Source organism: Sphaeramia orbicularis, chromosome 15 (genome assembly GCF_902148855.1).
Source record: "Sphaeramia orbicularis chromosome 15, fSphaOr1.1, whole genome shotgun sequence".
In the NCBI taxonomy this organism is placed as follows: domain Eukaryota; kingdom Metazoa; phylum Chordata; class Actinopteri; order Kurtiformes; family Apogonidae; genus Sphaeramia; species Sphaeramia orbicularis.
Window position 1 is genome coordinate 18267553 of NC_043971.1, and position 17589 is coordinate 18285141.

General features: G+C 35.8%; 1 protein-coding gene across 1 annotated transcript in view; it reads left to right on the forward strand.

Moving 5' to 3' along the window:
- Positions 1-9500, forward strand: part of golga7bb (golgin A7 family, member Bb) — a 29281-nt gene extending 19781 nt beyond the window's left edge. The window contains exons 4-5 of the mRNA XM_030155185.1: positions 6584-6685; positions 8219-9500. Of these exons, the coding sequence (XP_030011045.1) occupies positions 6584-6685; positions 8219-8305 (189 nt within the window). The 3' untranslated portion in view covers positions 8306-9500. The remainder of the gene's footprint in view (positions 1-6583; positions 6686-8218) is intronic.
- The last annotated feature ends 8089 nt before the right edge of the window (positions 9501-17589 follow it).

The following is a 17589-nucleotide window of genomic DNA, read 5'->3' on the forward strand; positions in this document are numbered from 1 at the left end:
GATCAGGGGTCTCAAACTCATTTTCTTTCAGGGGCCACATTCAGCCCGGTTTGATCTCCAGTGGGCCGGACCAGTAAAATAATAGCATTATAACCTATAAATAATGACAACTCCAAATTGTTGTCTTTGTTTTAGTGCAAAAAAAACCCATTAAATTATGAAAATACTTACTTTTATAAACTATTCAAACAAAAAAGATGTGAATAACTTGAAAAAACTGAAATTTCTTAAGAAAAATAAGTGCAATTTTAACAATATTATGCCTCAACTTATCATTTCTACATGAGCATTATGGATCGGATCTACAACACTAGGCAGAATATTATTAAAATTGGGCTTAATTTTCTTTAGACATTTCAGGTTGTTAATATTTGTTCAGGCTATTCATATTTTATTGTTAAAGGATAGTTTGTAAATGTAAATATTTTCATAATTTAATGTTATTTTTTGCACTGAAACTAAGACAAAAATTTGAAGTTGTCATTATTTATAAGCATAGTATAATATTGTTTTTTTTTCACATCAAACTGAGAAGAAAATATGGAGTCATTATATTTTGTAGGTTATTTTGTTATTATTTGACTGTAGCTCATGTTGGTCTGTATGTGGAACCTGAACTAAAATGAGTTCCACAGCCTTGACTGTGGAATTTTTGCACTTTGCAAATTCATCCCATGGGCCGGATTGGAACCTTTGGCGGGCTGCATTTGGCCCCCGGGCCGCATGTTTGAGACCCCTGGCTCAGATACTCGACTACCATATTGTTAAACTGAGGAGGCTTGAACTGCCCTCAGAGCTTGTGAAAGGCCGTTCCCTGTGTCTGAGTATTCTCTTTGATGGAGCCAAGTATTGATTGCTCTCTGCTGAAGTGTACATGACACGGATGTGCCTGATTTAAAGCAGAATCTTCAACAGGCTTTCGCTGAGGAATTTCGTTTGTTATTCAGTCCTTACACGTAACATTTTCCAGTGAAAGCCTCATCTTCTGCTTCTCCTTCTTCTTCCAAAGGGACGATAGAAAGATGCTTTAGAGACTGATGGGTGAGTGGTTTAGGCTCCACGAGCAGGGGTCACTACATTAGCAGCTGTGCCTGCAGCTGTAGCAGGCCTTTGACTTCCCAGAGGAATGCTGCTCAGTGTGTTGCTCAGTCTCTATTGTTTTAATCTCCTGAGGCTGAGTAGTTCAATGACCTTTAGTTAACTTACAAAAAAGGATGTGCATGTGTCATGTTCAGTCACTCTAATACAGAAATACATTTTTTAGAAGAGAATAATTGTGGTAAATTAGAGGTTAGATCATTTTTTCCTCCTTCAAAGGGGTTCTAAGTAGTGTTGGTATTCCAAACCCTCAACATCAGGGTTCAAGTCACGTACCAGAACAATTTTAGGACTACCAAAACCACAAACAATGTATCCGCTGACTGTATCACTCACTGAATAAACCTCATTGTTTACACTCATCTGTATTATGGTATCATCAAGTTGTCTTCTTCAAACTAAAACTCAGAGTTGGTTATTTTTGAGAGTTGGTCAAAATAACACCGTGTCTTATAATCTTCACAAACAGCATCAACTCATAGTTTACATTATAGCTCTGTTAGCTTAGCTCTGTTTTTAGACAGAAAACAGTTGCAGTACAACCACAAATCCCCTCCATTTTCAGTACAGTTTGTCTTGTCAGTAGCTGCACTAAAGATCAGGTCAGATCTGTTACAGTTTACTCTCAACCAAACAGCAATATAGCAAAGATAATAATGTCACATAATAACTTTATACCTCCATAAGCCTCATAATCAAACTTGTTTATGTAGAAGAAACCCTGCAAATATTCAGCATCAAACTCCATTGTTTTAAGTTAGAACTGTGTCCAGTGGTGAAAACAACAGCTGTGCTTCTGACTTGTATCACGTTGTTTGAGTGAGTGAGAGTGACTCACTACTCCCTATAGTGGTCACATAAATCCAATCAGTGTAGATACATTCAGTTCGTATCTCAACAATACAATACAATGGTGTCTTTGGCATAACTTCATCGCTCTTTACTCCAACATTGCAATGATAGTTTTAGGTCATAACATAATGTGACATGACGTGATGTGATGTAACGTAATGCAGCGTAACGTGACGCAGCGTAACTTAACATAACATAACGTAACATAACATAACGTAACATAACATAACGTAACATAACATAACGTAACATAACATAACGTAACATAACGTAACATAACATAACATAACATAACGTAACGTAACGTAACATAACATAACGTAACATAACATGACTTAACGTAACGTAACATAACGTAACATAACGTAACATAACGTAACATAACGTAACATAATGTAACATAACGTAACATAACGTAACATAACATAGCATAACATAGCATAACATAATGTAACATAACTTAACGTAATGTAACATAACGTAACGTAACATAATGTAACATAACATAATGTAACGTAACGTAACATAAAATAACATAACTTAACATAACATAATGTAACATAACTTAATGTAATGTAGCTTAACGTAATGTAACATAACGTAATGTAACATAACTCAACATAACATAATGTAACATAACTTAACGTAATGTAACATAACGTAATGTAACATAACTTAACGTAACATAACATAACATAATGTAACGTAACATAATGTAACGTAACATAATGTAATGTAACATAACATAATGTAACATAACATAACATAAGGTCATTCTTGAGTTGATATTATTTAATGTGACTGGACCAATGTTGGCACATTTGTACCCAGAAGTCACCTGTTAAATTATACCGAAGTATCAGGGTACCTTTTACATTAGTTGCAGTTCCAATACACTGGAAAAAATCAAAATCTTACCAAGTGTATTTTTCTAATTTCTAGTCAAAATATCTCATGACACTTAAAATAAGACATAATCACCTCAAGAGTAACTTTTCAGTGAGATATAAGAACTTATTTTTAGACAATAGATTTTGAAAATCTTATTTCAAGAAATCTTACAAAGATCATTGTCATTTGTTCCATCAGCAGATTTTTTTTTTTTTTTTTTTTTTTTTTTTGCTTAATTCAAGATTATTTTTGCTTAATTCAAGCAAAAAAAAAAGTGAAAATTATCTTGGTAAGATTTCTTGAAATAAAATTTTCAAGATCTACTGTCTAAAAATGAGTTCTTATATCTCACTGAAAAGTTACTCTTTAGGTGATTATGTCTTATTTTAAGTGTGATGAGATATTTTGACTAGAAATTAGAAAAATACACTTGGTAAGATTTTGATTTACACAGGACATGATGTTCTGTAGCTTGTTCGATATGGAATGTATTGTGAGTGCAAATTATGGTGTTTGTTTTAAAGCACCAGCAGTAGTGTGTTGCATCTCTTGTTCTTTCCTATCGCTCTCTCCATCTCAGAGACACAAAGAAACTATACCAGTTTAATTACTACAGTGTCACATCATGCGTTGGCTGTAGTATTAACCTTGCTGGGTTAGTGAGTGTACTTGAGGCCATTTATAGTGAAGTCTCTCAGTATTATAAGTGTTTGTTTTAGAGAGTTTGATTAATAGGCATGGTTTTACAAAGTATTGGTGATGGCAGAAGTTGGCTCAAAAGATATTTTTTAAAAATATGGTCCAGGTAGAATTTTTCAATGTTTATCTTGATTTTCAGTTCTGCAATCATTAAGTTTGATGTTCAGTGATTTGGATATATTAATTTAGGTATTTATTACTTTGACTTATATGTTCACTTCAGCAGTATCCAGTTTCTAATTAGGAGGAGTTGAGAATAGTTATGACATAGTTATTTCAGTGTCAGAATTTTTGTGGTGAGGGTCGTGGATGATACCGACTGATGATTTGGCTATCACCTTTTTCTGTTCATTATTATATTGGCCTTGAAAAATCCATTTGTCGATCTGTAGTTCGGATGTCCGCTGTAACCTGCAGGTGTTTGTACGATGCTGCCACTGAGAAAATAAAGTCATGACAACTGAGAACAGTGAATAAAAAGAAAATCTGTTAGACTGCCAAAAAATTCAGCTGTGACATATTATGAGCTCAGAAAGATGGCGTTCAAACTTGGAAACTGGATAAGAAAATCATCCTGAGAGCAATCAAAATGCTTACTCAGTGAATTTATACAGTTGTGTGCAATATTTTATTCAAGACAACATGAATGCACTTGTTACATGTTGCAAACATGTTGTATTTGCATCATGTTCTTAACCTGTTACTTACTTGCACTGCATTACTGAAAGCAGATACAAGTTATTTATGATATGAATTTGTCTTGCACTAAAAGTTTTTTACATTTTAAAACTCTTATCACTTCAAGGGAAAATATCCATATATTTTAAATATCACCACTCAGCCAATATATATATCGGCTAAAATTTACTTAGGGGGTCAAATGATTGGCCATTTTTGTCAAAAAAAAAAGTTGTAAGAAATGCATAGAACTGTGTTGAAATAATGCTAATACATTTGTGCACAGACTACTGATATTATTTGACAGTGGAAGCTATATTTTCAGAAATATTGGATTTTGAATAGCACGTGTATGTGAAAACTTTTGCTGGTGGACGGATGTGACATTACCCATGATGATCTGGTCAGTACCAGTACTTTATTAGTAATAAACTTATATACTTACTATTGCTAAGTCTCCTCCTATTCATAAACGTTAGTATTGTGGATCTAAAACAATAACATTTGACACAAAAACACAAAATGTGGCAGTGGACGGATGTGACATGGTTGTTCCGGATCCCATCATACTGATGCTCAGCAGCCATGTCACTGTTTCCAGAAAGGATCCCTGTGCAAAAATTAGTATCAGAATTATTTATTGTATAGTTTATCATCATACTAAAGAGTAAATAACAATATAGAATTGTTATTTCTTTATAAAAATGCTTATTATTAGAAAACTGTTGATTTAAAAAGTGACATGTGGCATCCTTAATGTATGTATTGGCATAACATAAGCAGGATGGATCAGCACCATACTCCATATTGCAACCTGTAAAAATAAAACATGTGATATGAAGGAGAGAATCTTATAAGAAAAACTGGGGAATCTAAAAAAAATAGAATATTTGTTTTTCTGGTAAATTCAGTTAAAATATAACTTGGCCATTTGTGACATGAAAATATAGCATTAATTGTGATGAAATTGGACATTTTTGACCTGAAAACATAGTTCATATGACCATCAACATGTTGCAACAGAACTGAAATCCTGTAAATTTGCATAACTTGCATTTACCAACACAAAGTTCCTTTGGGGATTCACTTATATTGATTTCTCATGCACAAAGACATGAATAAGACCTCTAAGCAAATTTTAGCCAATATATTTTTTTTATCAACACTGCCTGCCTTCAGTAGAATACATAATGTGCAACAGAGTAATGTGTGTTTTTCTAAAGACTGCCTTGTTTTAGAGGTGGTTACTTCTTTCTAAAGTGTACATGAGGCCAAGTGGAGCATGCATTAGCTGATTGACACGGTTAGGCAGAGTTTAGGAGAGGCATGGCACATCAGCATTATGGGTGTCCACAGGGGCATAGCCAAGGCTGAATAAGCTGTACTAATGATGCCACTTTAGCAAATAGATGTCCTTTTAGCATGACTGACCATCAGTCAGCAGCTATTCGGTTGATACCAGCAGGAACCCAGTCATACATCACAGTGCTTCGGTTTCTCCAAACACTCTCTACTACAGATTGTGTGTGCAGTTGTAATGCGTATGAGAATGTACACAGGCATGCTTGTTTGGATATGTGTGCCAAGCCATGGAGTGAACTCAGTGCTCAGCTTCACTCCGCTGCTGCTCTGTGGTTTTTGCACAGTTGATGCAATACTCACTTGCAGAACTGAGAGAAAAGCCCAGTGCCAACGCAATCTAAATAAACTGTCCACCTCAGATTTTAGAGTGTTTCCAAATTGCCCCGACAGTTAACCAAGGCATGACATTTAGCCTAAAAGAGCCATCTTTGGAATTAGGAACTAAAGCTTCCAAATGGAAAACTTCAAAAAGCGAAAAGCTTATGGTCGTCAATTTTACTAATGTAATTCATACAGCCTTGCTTGACATGAGTGGCTTGGAACTGTGTACAAAAATAACTGCTGTACTTAGAGCATAATGGAATTACTTTGAGTTTAGATTATAATGTTCAGGAAAAATAAAGACAGGCAATGACTCGAGAGACTCTGTATCAAATGCTGTATGCTAACTATGCGCAGAAGGGCTGCAAACTCATTTCCTCCATTTTTCATTTTTTCCATCCAAGACAGCACAGGAGGAGGTTAAAGTCGTTGCAACCCTGCCCGTCTTTAGCTTCTTTTCAGTATATGCTTATTATTCTGTAACACAGGGTTCACTTTGAAAGGTATTAGCTCATGGATATCCAGGAGGAATGTCTGCTTAGGTTGTTTTGAACTTGACCACATGTCCTGCTCACATTTTAGCTTTTTATCAGACCTCCAATGGGTCTAATCAAATCTGGATTATCTCTAGATGAACTTTTGTCTTTTTCTAACCCCTCAGTGCTTTCCTGTTTTATTCCAGGTGCTGAAGAAGATATCGGGCTACATCCAGGAGCAGAATGAGAAGATCTATGCTCCGAGAGGCCTTCTCCTTACAGACCCCATAGAGAGAGGAATGAGGGTCGTATCCTTCACTTATGTGCTTTTGTAACAAATATAAAGAATGTAAAGGGACGTGCAAGACAGTAGGACAGATAAGAAGGGGCTGCTTTTACTGGATAAGGAAATTAGGTGTAATGAGTAGAAGGTCACAAGGTAAAATCCATGGACTTGTCGGAAACATCTGGGTTAGATTAATGAAGAAGAAATGCACGCCTCATTCTTAAATCGCCCTCACAGTGTCCTTGAACAAGGTACTTAGAGTCCATTTGCTGCAGATGAGCTATTCAGTGGCCAAAAATTGTTCCCAGGGGTAAACTTGAAGCAGGACAGGACTGCGAAAGGAAAGTCAGTGTCCTCTGATTAAAAAAGGTGAAAGAGGTTGATGTTGTGCAGAATATTTCGAGCTACTTTACATCTCATTCGAAGATGTTACGTAACAGTGTTTTCAGCTCATCGTATGTTCTTTTTCTTATATTTGACTTCAAGTATTTTCAGAGCTTGTCCAGGAGCATGTCTGTCTTTGTCAGTCAGAGTGATCCCAGCGCTGTTCCTTCTGCAGTTTAAAAAGCAGGAGGAGAGCGCAAGAATGTGTCCAGTAGACCATCACACAGGCCTGGCCCGGTCTGGCTCCAAGTCACAGGGCCAACATATTACCACTACTTATTAGTCAATGCGCTTCTTTTACAATATAGGCTCTGTTTTAGATAGAAACGCAGCCAGTAAGAGACCTCATTCCCCCCAAGAGCTAAGGAAATGCTTTACATGCTGGTTTTATATTTATAAGATCTCAAAGCCTGGACCTCTGGTTTTGTTGCTACTGTACACATCGTTTGTTTTAGACCCAGGTTTGATATTAAGCATAAATTTAATGAAACGTTTGTTCATTACATTGAAAATCAGCCCCTAGTTATTTTAGTTTGAACATTCACATTCATTTTTGCTTTTTTATTCTACTTTAATTGGTGTTGGTGTTACTTTTTCAGCTGTTGTGAGGAAAGAATTGATTTTTATTGAAGCTGAAAGTGGTAGGATGAAAAGATGCTATTATTTTCAAAGCAGTTTATTTTAATAAAACTCCCATATTGTGCAAATACACCTTTATTCTTGTCCTCTGAAACAAGCGTGGGAAGATAAAAACAAGGATGATTTTACTCATTATTCTAGTCTATTTCATTTTACATGGTGTTGCATTGTTTATTATACTTTGGATTTAATGATGAGGTTCTATTTGTTAAGTTAACAAGACTTTTTTAGGTTTAGGTATAGTTTTTGATAATTAAAGGGACAAGAGTTGTAAATTAGGTTTGCCTAGAAACTTACATGCATGACATCTGCTTTATATTGTAAATGAAATAATGTCTATTGCATTTGTTCTTGTTAGATAAATATGGAAATAATAATAAATGTCATGTTTTGTTGAATATCTTGCTAGTCTTACCAAACCAGAATCTGTAGTTGTTTGAATTGGAATTTGCAGAATAGAGACCTTTAGCGCTTTCTCTGTTCTATAAATTTTACTGTCGTCTTCTACAATCCTTGACATGCGTTGTGTCAGCTTGAGATCAGTGTTTTTGAAGACCGGGGCTCAGGCAGCTCCAGTCCCAGCAGCAGCATGTCATCGGCCGGGAGCGCCGCTCGGTGACTGGAGGGGCAGCGCCAGGCTTACGGGTACCACCACAGGGGCAGCGGGACACTTACCAACATCCGCATGCTGAAACATGAGAGCACCAGGTTCTAAGACAGGTGGAGCGAGAAAAGCAAAGGAGGTGATCCACAGCATTCACACTTCTCTTTGCTGAAGCCTTCGATGTTCCACCCAGAGAACAGGAACTGGTTTACACAAACACACTGGAATCGAATAAATGCGAGCACAACATCAGTAGGTAGATGTAGAAGCCAAAGTCCAGAGAGTCTGTTAGTGTATATCCCTCATCCTATCCAGCTGTCCATACCAAAATAATCAGAATTTCTTTTGTTTAATTTTTCCATTTACCTTTTCTCTCATTCCATCACGTCTGTTTCCATGAGTCAGACCATCTCTGTGTTATGGCTGATTCAGCAGGCTTACCTCTGATTAGACTAGACCTCAGTGCTTGATTGTTTTCAGGGAGGTCACTGTCACTATGTCTCTGCTGACGCACCGATAGTGGAGTCTGAAGTCTGTGCACCAGTTCTAAAATTCTGCGGGGAGGAAAATGACCAGCCTCCTGGGAAACCCAATGTTCGCTTGTCTTGCTGAATGATTGCATTCATGTCAGGTGGTTGGGGTCAAGCTGCTTTGAATGCTGGCAAATTGGGCCTGCTGTGGGATTTTTTGCTTCTATGCTCTGTTCACATGCATTTGGCTTCGGTATCAAACAGCTAACACAGAGCACCTTGGATTATTTATCCTCCTCATTCACAGCGGTAGATGCTGGTGATCCACGTCGCAGCTGCAGGAAACACTCCTATGCACGCACACACACTTTCTTTGTATGCATACAGATGTAGACAACTGTACAAAAATGCATATACAGAAACACATTGGCAAGGAGACACACATGCATTAGCGCACACACACACACACACACACACACACACACACACACACACACACACATGCACACGCACACCTGTGGCAAATGTTTTGTTTCCATGGGCATTTTGTTGATTTATATTGATTTTAAGTGACTTTATCTAATCACAACATATATAAACCCAACCCTCAATGTAATCCCAAAGAATGATAATTTGCTTTAAAGAGACATGAATTTTTCCCTTTTATGGAACTAAGGCTACGTATGTTCACACTGCAGGTAAAACTGGCCTGATTCTGCCTTTTTTTTTTTTCCGCTCATATGCAAGGCAAGGCAAATTTTATTTGTATAGCACATTTCATACACAGGCCAGTTCACAGTGCTTTACAAAAATGGAAAAGAGATGAGTTAAAAACACACAATTAAAACTGTTAAAGCTTTTAAAACATAATCAATATAACATAAATGATAATCAATTAAAATAAAGTAGAAGAGAAGAGTGCAGATAGAACACTTTCAGTTGTTCTATGCACAGTTGAACAGAGCCGTTTTCAGCCTGGACTTAAACATTATCAGAGTAGAGGTCTGTCTCACATCATCAGAAACTCAGAGCTGTTTATTCTTTTTTGTTTTTTTCATGATGACATGACCAGTATAAATTACACGGAATCTGATCTTTCCAATTCTGATACAACACACTTCAGTATGTGAACCTGAATGTCATATAGATCAGATGTTTTTCAATGTGAACCAGCGGCAGATCTAGACAGTTTTACATGATGTGGATGATAAGACGTCTTTGCAGGGTGACATGGTAGGACATTCCATGGGAATCCCCACATTTACTAAAACATCCACAGAAATACTTTTATGCGGTTATATCCTGCCCTGTATCAACACACTACCCATGTGTCCTTAATGTACAGCAGTAACAAGCTCAATATTTAAACCAAGCCAACTGAGGATAACTTTAAAAGTAATATTAGCAAAATTAAAGCATTCCATGTGAAAAAAAAGCTCTACCTTGTAAAAAAAAAAAAATGCAGCGATTGGATCTAAGTAGAGAAGAATGAAACACAAACACATAACTCACATTTGGTCCATTTAGTATTTGCTTCAATGTTGTGAAAATCTCATGTGCAAAGTAATTTTTTTTCTAAATATATATAGTTTAGTCATAAAAACACCAAAGTTTGGGGGACAGCTAGCATAACTCCCCCCCACAGATCCACCCTTGACTTGTCAGACCAAAATTCATGTAACTTTATAATCATAGGAAACTGCATACATGCTATAAAGTAATTAGCAACAGGCAAGATTTACCCGAATGCAGCAGTATAATGAATCCATAACATGATATATAGAAGTAGGAACTAACAGGGACTTTTTACTTTTTTTTTTTTACATAATAAATATTAAAAATACACATTTCAGCTTAATTGTAAGGTTTTGAATGGACAATGTGTTTAATTAGTTTTGCTGAAGGAAATTATCTGAGTCTTTCTGACTGTTCACACATTAGTCTGATATTGGCCACATTTTATTAAAAATAAATAAATAATGTGAACACCCAAATCTGAGCTAAGGCCTGCAATGTGAACGTAGCCAAAGTCTTCATAAATGAGTGTGAATTCATGTCCCATATTCTAATACAAGGCCAGTGATTGTAATAGTATTCTAACCCTTCGGAAATGCAGGCAAAATAAACAAAGCAGACCCTGAGAGACAGAACAACTTTCCCTCTGGTGTATAATGTGTTTGTGTGTGTGATTTGAGTGTTGTTAGTAGGAGTGTGAATGTGAGAATGTTGTGTTTGAAGTACGTGGTAGAGAATCACTTCAACACCTTCTAGTTATTGTGTACTAATAGAAACACAGTAGTAATTTCAGTGTCATTTTGTCAATGAAACACAGTTCTAGCACCCTCTAGGGTCAGATGAGGGACATTTTTACCATTTAAATGGAAGATCACTGCTAAAAAAAAAAAGCTATTGTGATGAAGACCACACTCCTGATGACAAACAAAGTCCTTATTCTGACAAAATGTCAAGATGCAAAGAAAAAGACAGAGCTTTAAAAAGCCTGACACGCACATTCTGTCTGTCTTTGTGGAACATAATGCATCCTGTCCTCGTGTGTGTCGAGCCTCTTGAGACAGAAGATGATCAGTGTGTAGCAGAAATGTTGATGCCAGTAGACAGCACTCCCACACAATGTCTAACAAAGACAAGACTTCCTGAAAAAGTAACATGTGTCACTGTCTGCATGGATGGTTTTTTTTTTGGCTTTTACAATGGTTTTTCTTCCATTTTGTTCTTTTTGTGTTTTGTGCATTTTCCACTTTGTTTAATTTCACCTCAAAAAATGATCTCGACCCAGCTTTGCTTTTGCTTTAGCCACAGCTATGAGCAAAACCTTCAACAGAGCCCCCGCTTTGTAAACCAGCCTTTGTAGCTTCACCGCAGCAGTGTCCAACTGAAGTTAATCGATCCACCGGGAAGCCACCGACGATAAACCAGTGAAAAGTTTGGGTTCAACTCAATGTTGATGAACACACGAAAACATTTCAACTGCAGCAGCCGAGTTCAGTTGTGCTTGTGTTCAGCCTCCTGTGCTTTTGATGCCTTCATGTTTCATCCCAGTGGAATGGATACCCAACCTGGGGCTGATGGACTGAAAAAAAAGACTCAACACAGCCAATAAGCGAATAAAAAGAGCTCATTGGACTATGTATAAAGAGAAAAAAAAACACATGAACTGTACAGGAGAACTACTTGTTATGTTTATCCATGATGAGTTCGTAAAGTGTAAATGGAAATGCCATAATTCTATTTAATTCCCAAATGCCACTTTGATCAATATTAATCTTTTAACACATTTTTATTGGTATATTCTCTATAACCAGCACATTAAGTGATAACAGCAGTGAAAGCATATTGCCTGTACAGATGTGGGCTGTCGTGTTGTATCTTCATGAAGGTAGTTAACTGTTTTTGTGTAAAATAGTGTGTTTTAAGTGTTGCTTGTGTATATTGTGATATTGTTATTAATAATGACAATGTCAGGTATTACAGTGGGGATAAAAGGACCAGGTTTTTGATGATAATGATGCTCAGGGGAAAGTTTTAACCCATAAAGACCCAAACAGCATCTACCGATCTAACATGTTTAATATCTGTTGATCCACTAACCCTGTCACTACATGTAAATACTTCTTTTAAAATGCAGTTTTTCAGCTTTTCAACAGCATCAACATGTGTCTTTTTTGGATGTTCAGAGGTTCTGTACTGAATGCGGAAACACCGTTATCTTCTACAACATGATTCACTAGTAAAACCCATGGAGTTGGATCAATGACAGTCGATGGAGACACTTGGTTTATGTTCAGTTAATGGTAGATTTTACTGAAAAAGTCCCTTTTTCTTCAGTTTTCTCTATTTTTGATATAATACACTGCAAAATGTCAAAATCTTACCGAGTGTATTTTTCTCATTTCTAGTCAAAATATCTCATCACACTTAAAATGAGACAAAATCACCTTAAGAGTAACTTTTCAGTGAGATATAAGAGCTTATTTTTAGACAACAAATCTTGAAAATCATTATTATTTCAAAAAATCTTGTTCCATTGGCAGATTTTTTTTTTTTTTTTTTTTGCTTGAATTAAGCAAAACAAATCTTGAATTAAGCAAAAAATCTGCCAAAGGAATAAGTGAAAATTTTCTTGGTAATGGTAAGATTTCTTGAAATAGGATTTTTCAAGATCTATTATCAAAAAATAAGTTCTTATATCTCATGGAAAAGTTACTCTTTTGGTGATTATGTCTTATTTTAAGTGTGATGAGATATTTGAATAGAAATGAGAAAAATACACTTGGTAAGATTTGGATTTTTTCCAGTGTAACTCTCAACTTTAATCTGAGCTTTTATGAACATCATCAGTGAATTTAAATAGGGGATATACAAGATTTGCACTGACAAAATACAAAATACAGAGGATAATATTATAGTAAATGGTGATAAATCATTTAGAAAAGGTTAACTCACAGACAAATTAATTTGGGAACAGTCACAAAAGGGTCTTTATGGGTTAAGCATGCCAAATTCTGTTACTCTAAAGAGAAGTAGAAGTACTGTGCTTACAGTTTATGTAATGGTATTACAGTATGTGGCTTGTTCATTCAAGAAAGACTTCGTTGATTAATGACGACAACGTAAAGGAGTGAAGATTATAATAAGATTCTTTGAGATATGAGTGCATTAATGTGGAGCAGACTGAACTACTAGATAACCTGTGTGCCAAAACATGTCTCTGGAGGAGAAGGTGAGATATAAAACTTGTCGGCCAAGTATTGATGTAGTATTAATTTCACTATGTAAATTCTCACGTGCCATATATTTATTTATTTCTGTACTATTTCAGAAAGTGCAGCCAGTCCAGTTTACACATGTGGTGTCAGCAATAAGCTCAGATATGTAAATAATGCTGTTACAAGTGAGAGGTTTTTTAACAGAACAATATGATGTCTTCCTAAAATTAAAAAAAATGTATTTGATGTGTAGAGTCTTGGTACAGGCCTTGTTCATTTGCTTTGACTTCTTGGTTGTTTTCACTTCGGGGAATCTGAATCTGCATTGATGTCTAACGCTGCATGATGTGAGTGTAAAACAAAGCGAGCACCAGATGACAAGAAATGAAATCCCTGATCAACAAAGTCAGATCTCAGTTGTGCTGCAGAGAGGGAAGAGTCTGTTTCTTATCTTGCTATTTATGTCTTTACATCTGATTATTTACACATTAATTGAAATAACTTGTTTTAACCCCCACCCCCCACCCCCCAAAGCAGATTTTTCCACTCAGAGTCTGGGAAGAAGATTCCTCCTCTGCCTTCAAAGGATAAATAAAATATGTGACAAAGCTGATGGGGAGACTTTGGATTGTTATGTCTGTGTGTTGTTGTTCATACTGTTGTGGAACTGGATCCACGCTGAGCCTCTGTTGGGAGTTCATGTGAGGCCGAAGCTGGGGTCTCCTTTTTTTTCTTCCCCTTAGTCACACATATATTTGTTAACCCATAAAGACCCAATGCTACTTTTGTAGCAGTTTCTAAATTAATTTTTCTCTCTATTTAACCTTTCTTAAGTGATTTATCACCATTTATTATAATGTTATTCTCTGTATTTTGCATTTTTCACTATAAATCATGTATTTTTCTGTATTTAATTTCATATATTTAATTTAGATGTTCGTGAAATCTATCTATCTATCTATCTGTCTGTCTGTCTGTCTGTCTCTGTCTGTCTGTCTGTCTTTCTGTCTGTCTATCTGTCTGTCTGTCTGTCTGTCTGTCTGTCTGTCTGTCTACACTGTAAAAATGACTGTAGAATTAACACCAAAAAGTTGTAAAATTGCAGCATAAAAAACTGTAAGTGAAAATACAATGCAAAGTTGTTTATTTGAAAAAAAAAATTATGTTAACGATTAAATCAAATATAGCTGTAGTTTTTACAGGAAGAGTATGTGAACAAAACCAGATTTGTATGTAGAAATTATGTATTTCTATTGTTTTATTGTTGAAATAATGGTGTATTTGCTTTTTTTTTTTTTTAATAAAAAAGTTATAAAAAAGTAAACATTTAACAATGTAATATTTTAAACTTGTAAATTAATGTGTTGGTAGAGTTGGTAGAGCGGCTCGTCCAATAACCAAAGGGTTGGTGGTTCGAATCCTGGCTCCAACTGTCCATATGTCAAAGTGTCCATGGAAGACACTGAACCCTGAATTGTTCCCAGTTGGATCTGGTGGTTTTGGAAAGTGCTTTGGACACCACGAAAGTGTAGAAAATGTGCTAAATAAGTGCAGTCCATTTACCATTTAAATCCAGTGTTAAATCTACATGTTTAAAATGTTAAATCTACATGTTACTCCGTAAATATGTTTACAGTTGGATGTGTTTTGTACAGTATTGTTTTGGTAACCACAGCTGCTAGTTTTTTCCTGTAAAAACAACAGGATTTTTTTTGCTGTGTATGTATGTATGTATGTATCTGTCTATCTATCTATCTATCTATCTATCTATCTATCTATCTATCTATCTATCTATCTATCTATCTATCTATCTATCTATCTATCTATCTATCTATCTATCTGTCTGTCTGTCTGTCTGTCTGTCTGTCTGTCTGTCTGTGTGTCTGTCTGTGTGTCTGTCTGTCTGCAGTGACTCTTCATTCCCATGTGTGATGCATAGCATTGTAACCAATAATACTCTACAACTTAGCCTCAAGGATGACAAAAATTAAGAAGAATAAGTACTTCCTAAAAATGTAAGTGGATCCGTTTGGGTAAACAATAGTATGACTTCTATTAAACAAAGCATTTCACTATGAATGTGTAACTAATACATGGTTGTCCATAACTAATCGGTCTTTCTTAATCAAAACAAGAGCTTTGTAATTTCATTAAAGGGGAAAGTGCATTGTTTGCCGCAGTTTGAGTTCAGCTCAAACACAAAATGTGCAAAATATTTATCTGTCTTTGTGACTGAGGTTTTTAATTACAGTTCAGTGAAGTGCATGTCACAATCTATTAGGATACAACAGGCCACCCTCAGATTTTGGCCCATAAATGTTTAACAGTTATTTTATTTTGTTCTTTTGTTCCAGTTTGTTTTCATGTTTGACATGTCCTCTCAAATACACTTGTGCCGTGTATCAGAAACAGAGGAATGTTGTCACTTTAGAGCATCGCAGATGTAAGGCATGCATTAACCCTTTGTAGGGCACTCATAGAACTACTCTGAAATTCAAACCTTCAACCTTAGTGTGTTATTGTATGAGATAACAATACTTTATTACTTAAGTGAAGTTTTTTTTTACAATTTTTTTATTGCCATGTAGAAACTCAAGGTCAATGAAGTTACCATATTTAGTTCATTGCCCATAAGTGGCGAAATAAAATCCAAGAAGTAGGTAGATAGGTAGGTAGGTAGGTAGGTAGGTAGGTAGGTAGGTAGGTAGGTAGGTAGGTAGGTAGGTAGGTAGGTAGGTAGATAGATAGATAGATAGATAGATAGATAGATAGATAGATAGATAGATAGATAGATAGATAGATAGATAGATAGATAGATAGATAGATAGATAGATAGATAGATAGATAGATAGATAGATAGATAGATTTCATGAAGATGAACATCTGATCCAGACCAAGGTAATAACCGTTTTGGATTTTTCATTATAGTTTAGTTTTATTTAGTTTTGACTTTTTTTCTCTAATTCAGTTAGTTTTAGTTAGTTTTTAGAGCAGGTTTGCTAGTTTTTATTAGTTTTTGTTATTTTCTAAATGCTTAGTTTTAGTTTAGTTTTTTTTTTTTTTTTCATATCTTTTTTCTTCTTCTCCGTCATTTTCAAATAAATCCCAGACAGGTCTCTGCTGCTTTCTCCAAACTTTAGTCTCCATGTTTCCAGGTAGAGTGGGAACGAGAAGATGACTCTAAACGACAAGTGACGAGAAGTGACGGACCGTTAAATATCATATGGTGCCAGCAGCTAAAATTGCTTGAGGGAAATAAATCGATTTCATATCAATCCGACATTGACAAAGATGAAAACGAAGGGAATTTTATCCATAATTTTTATACGTTTTAGTTAGTTTTGTAAACACACAATACAGTTTCAGTTAGCTGTCGTTTTTTTCTTTTAATTATAGTTTTTGTTTTATTTCAGTTAACAAAAATGTTTTTACAATTCTAGTTTTCGTCATTTCGTTAGTTTTCGTTAACAGTAATAACTTTGATCCAGACACCAGCCAACATCCACATTATCAGGTTGAACATCATTCCTTACATTAGTACCATTACTTCATGGTACCTAACAAAGCAGGTACACTCACTGTTCATGTAGAGGTGGACCTTACAGCCCCTTTAGACCACATTGGACCTGAGATTGTTGACTCACTGTAACTGTTGCTGTCACTCTCTTGTAATGTATATGGAAACTACCAAAACTAGAAACTTGGCCCAATAAAGGGTTAACTCGTGCTTTTGGAGAATAGTAGCTTTTTGACGCAGAACATGAAATATTTTAATGGACATTTTCTGCAGCGTTGACAGTCCAGCATGTCTGTAACACTTGTGTGTGAGTGTGTGCATGAAAGGTGTCCAGTAGATCTATCATAGCCTGCTCATAAGGCAAAAAAAGGCAGTGATAACATTCTGGTAGATATTGAAGCTCGGTTAAAATCACAGGAGCAGAAAAGAGGAGGAGTGAGTGAACTCAAAGACAGCAGAAGAAGTGAAGAAACACCTCAGCACCTGTGGGGAAAGGTCACTCTCACATTAACAAGCTGCTTTGTTCCGCAACACAGAACTCCTTTCTTCCTCTACAGGGTTTTTTCCCCCCTTCTTTCTGCTCCA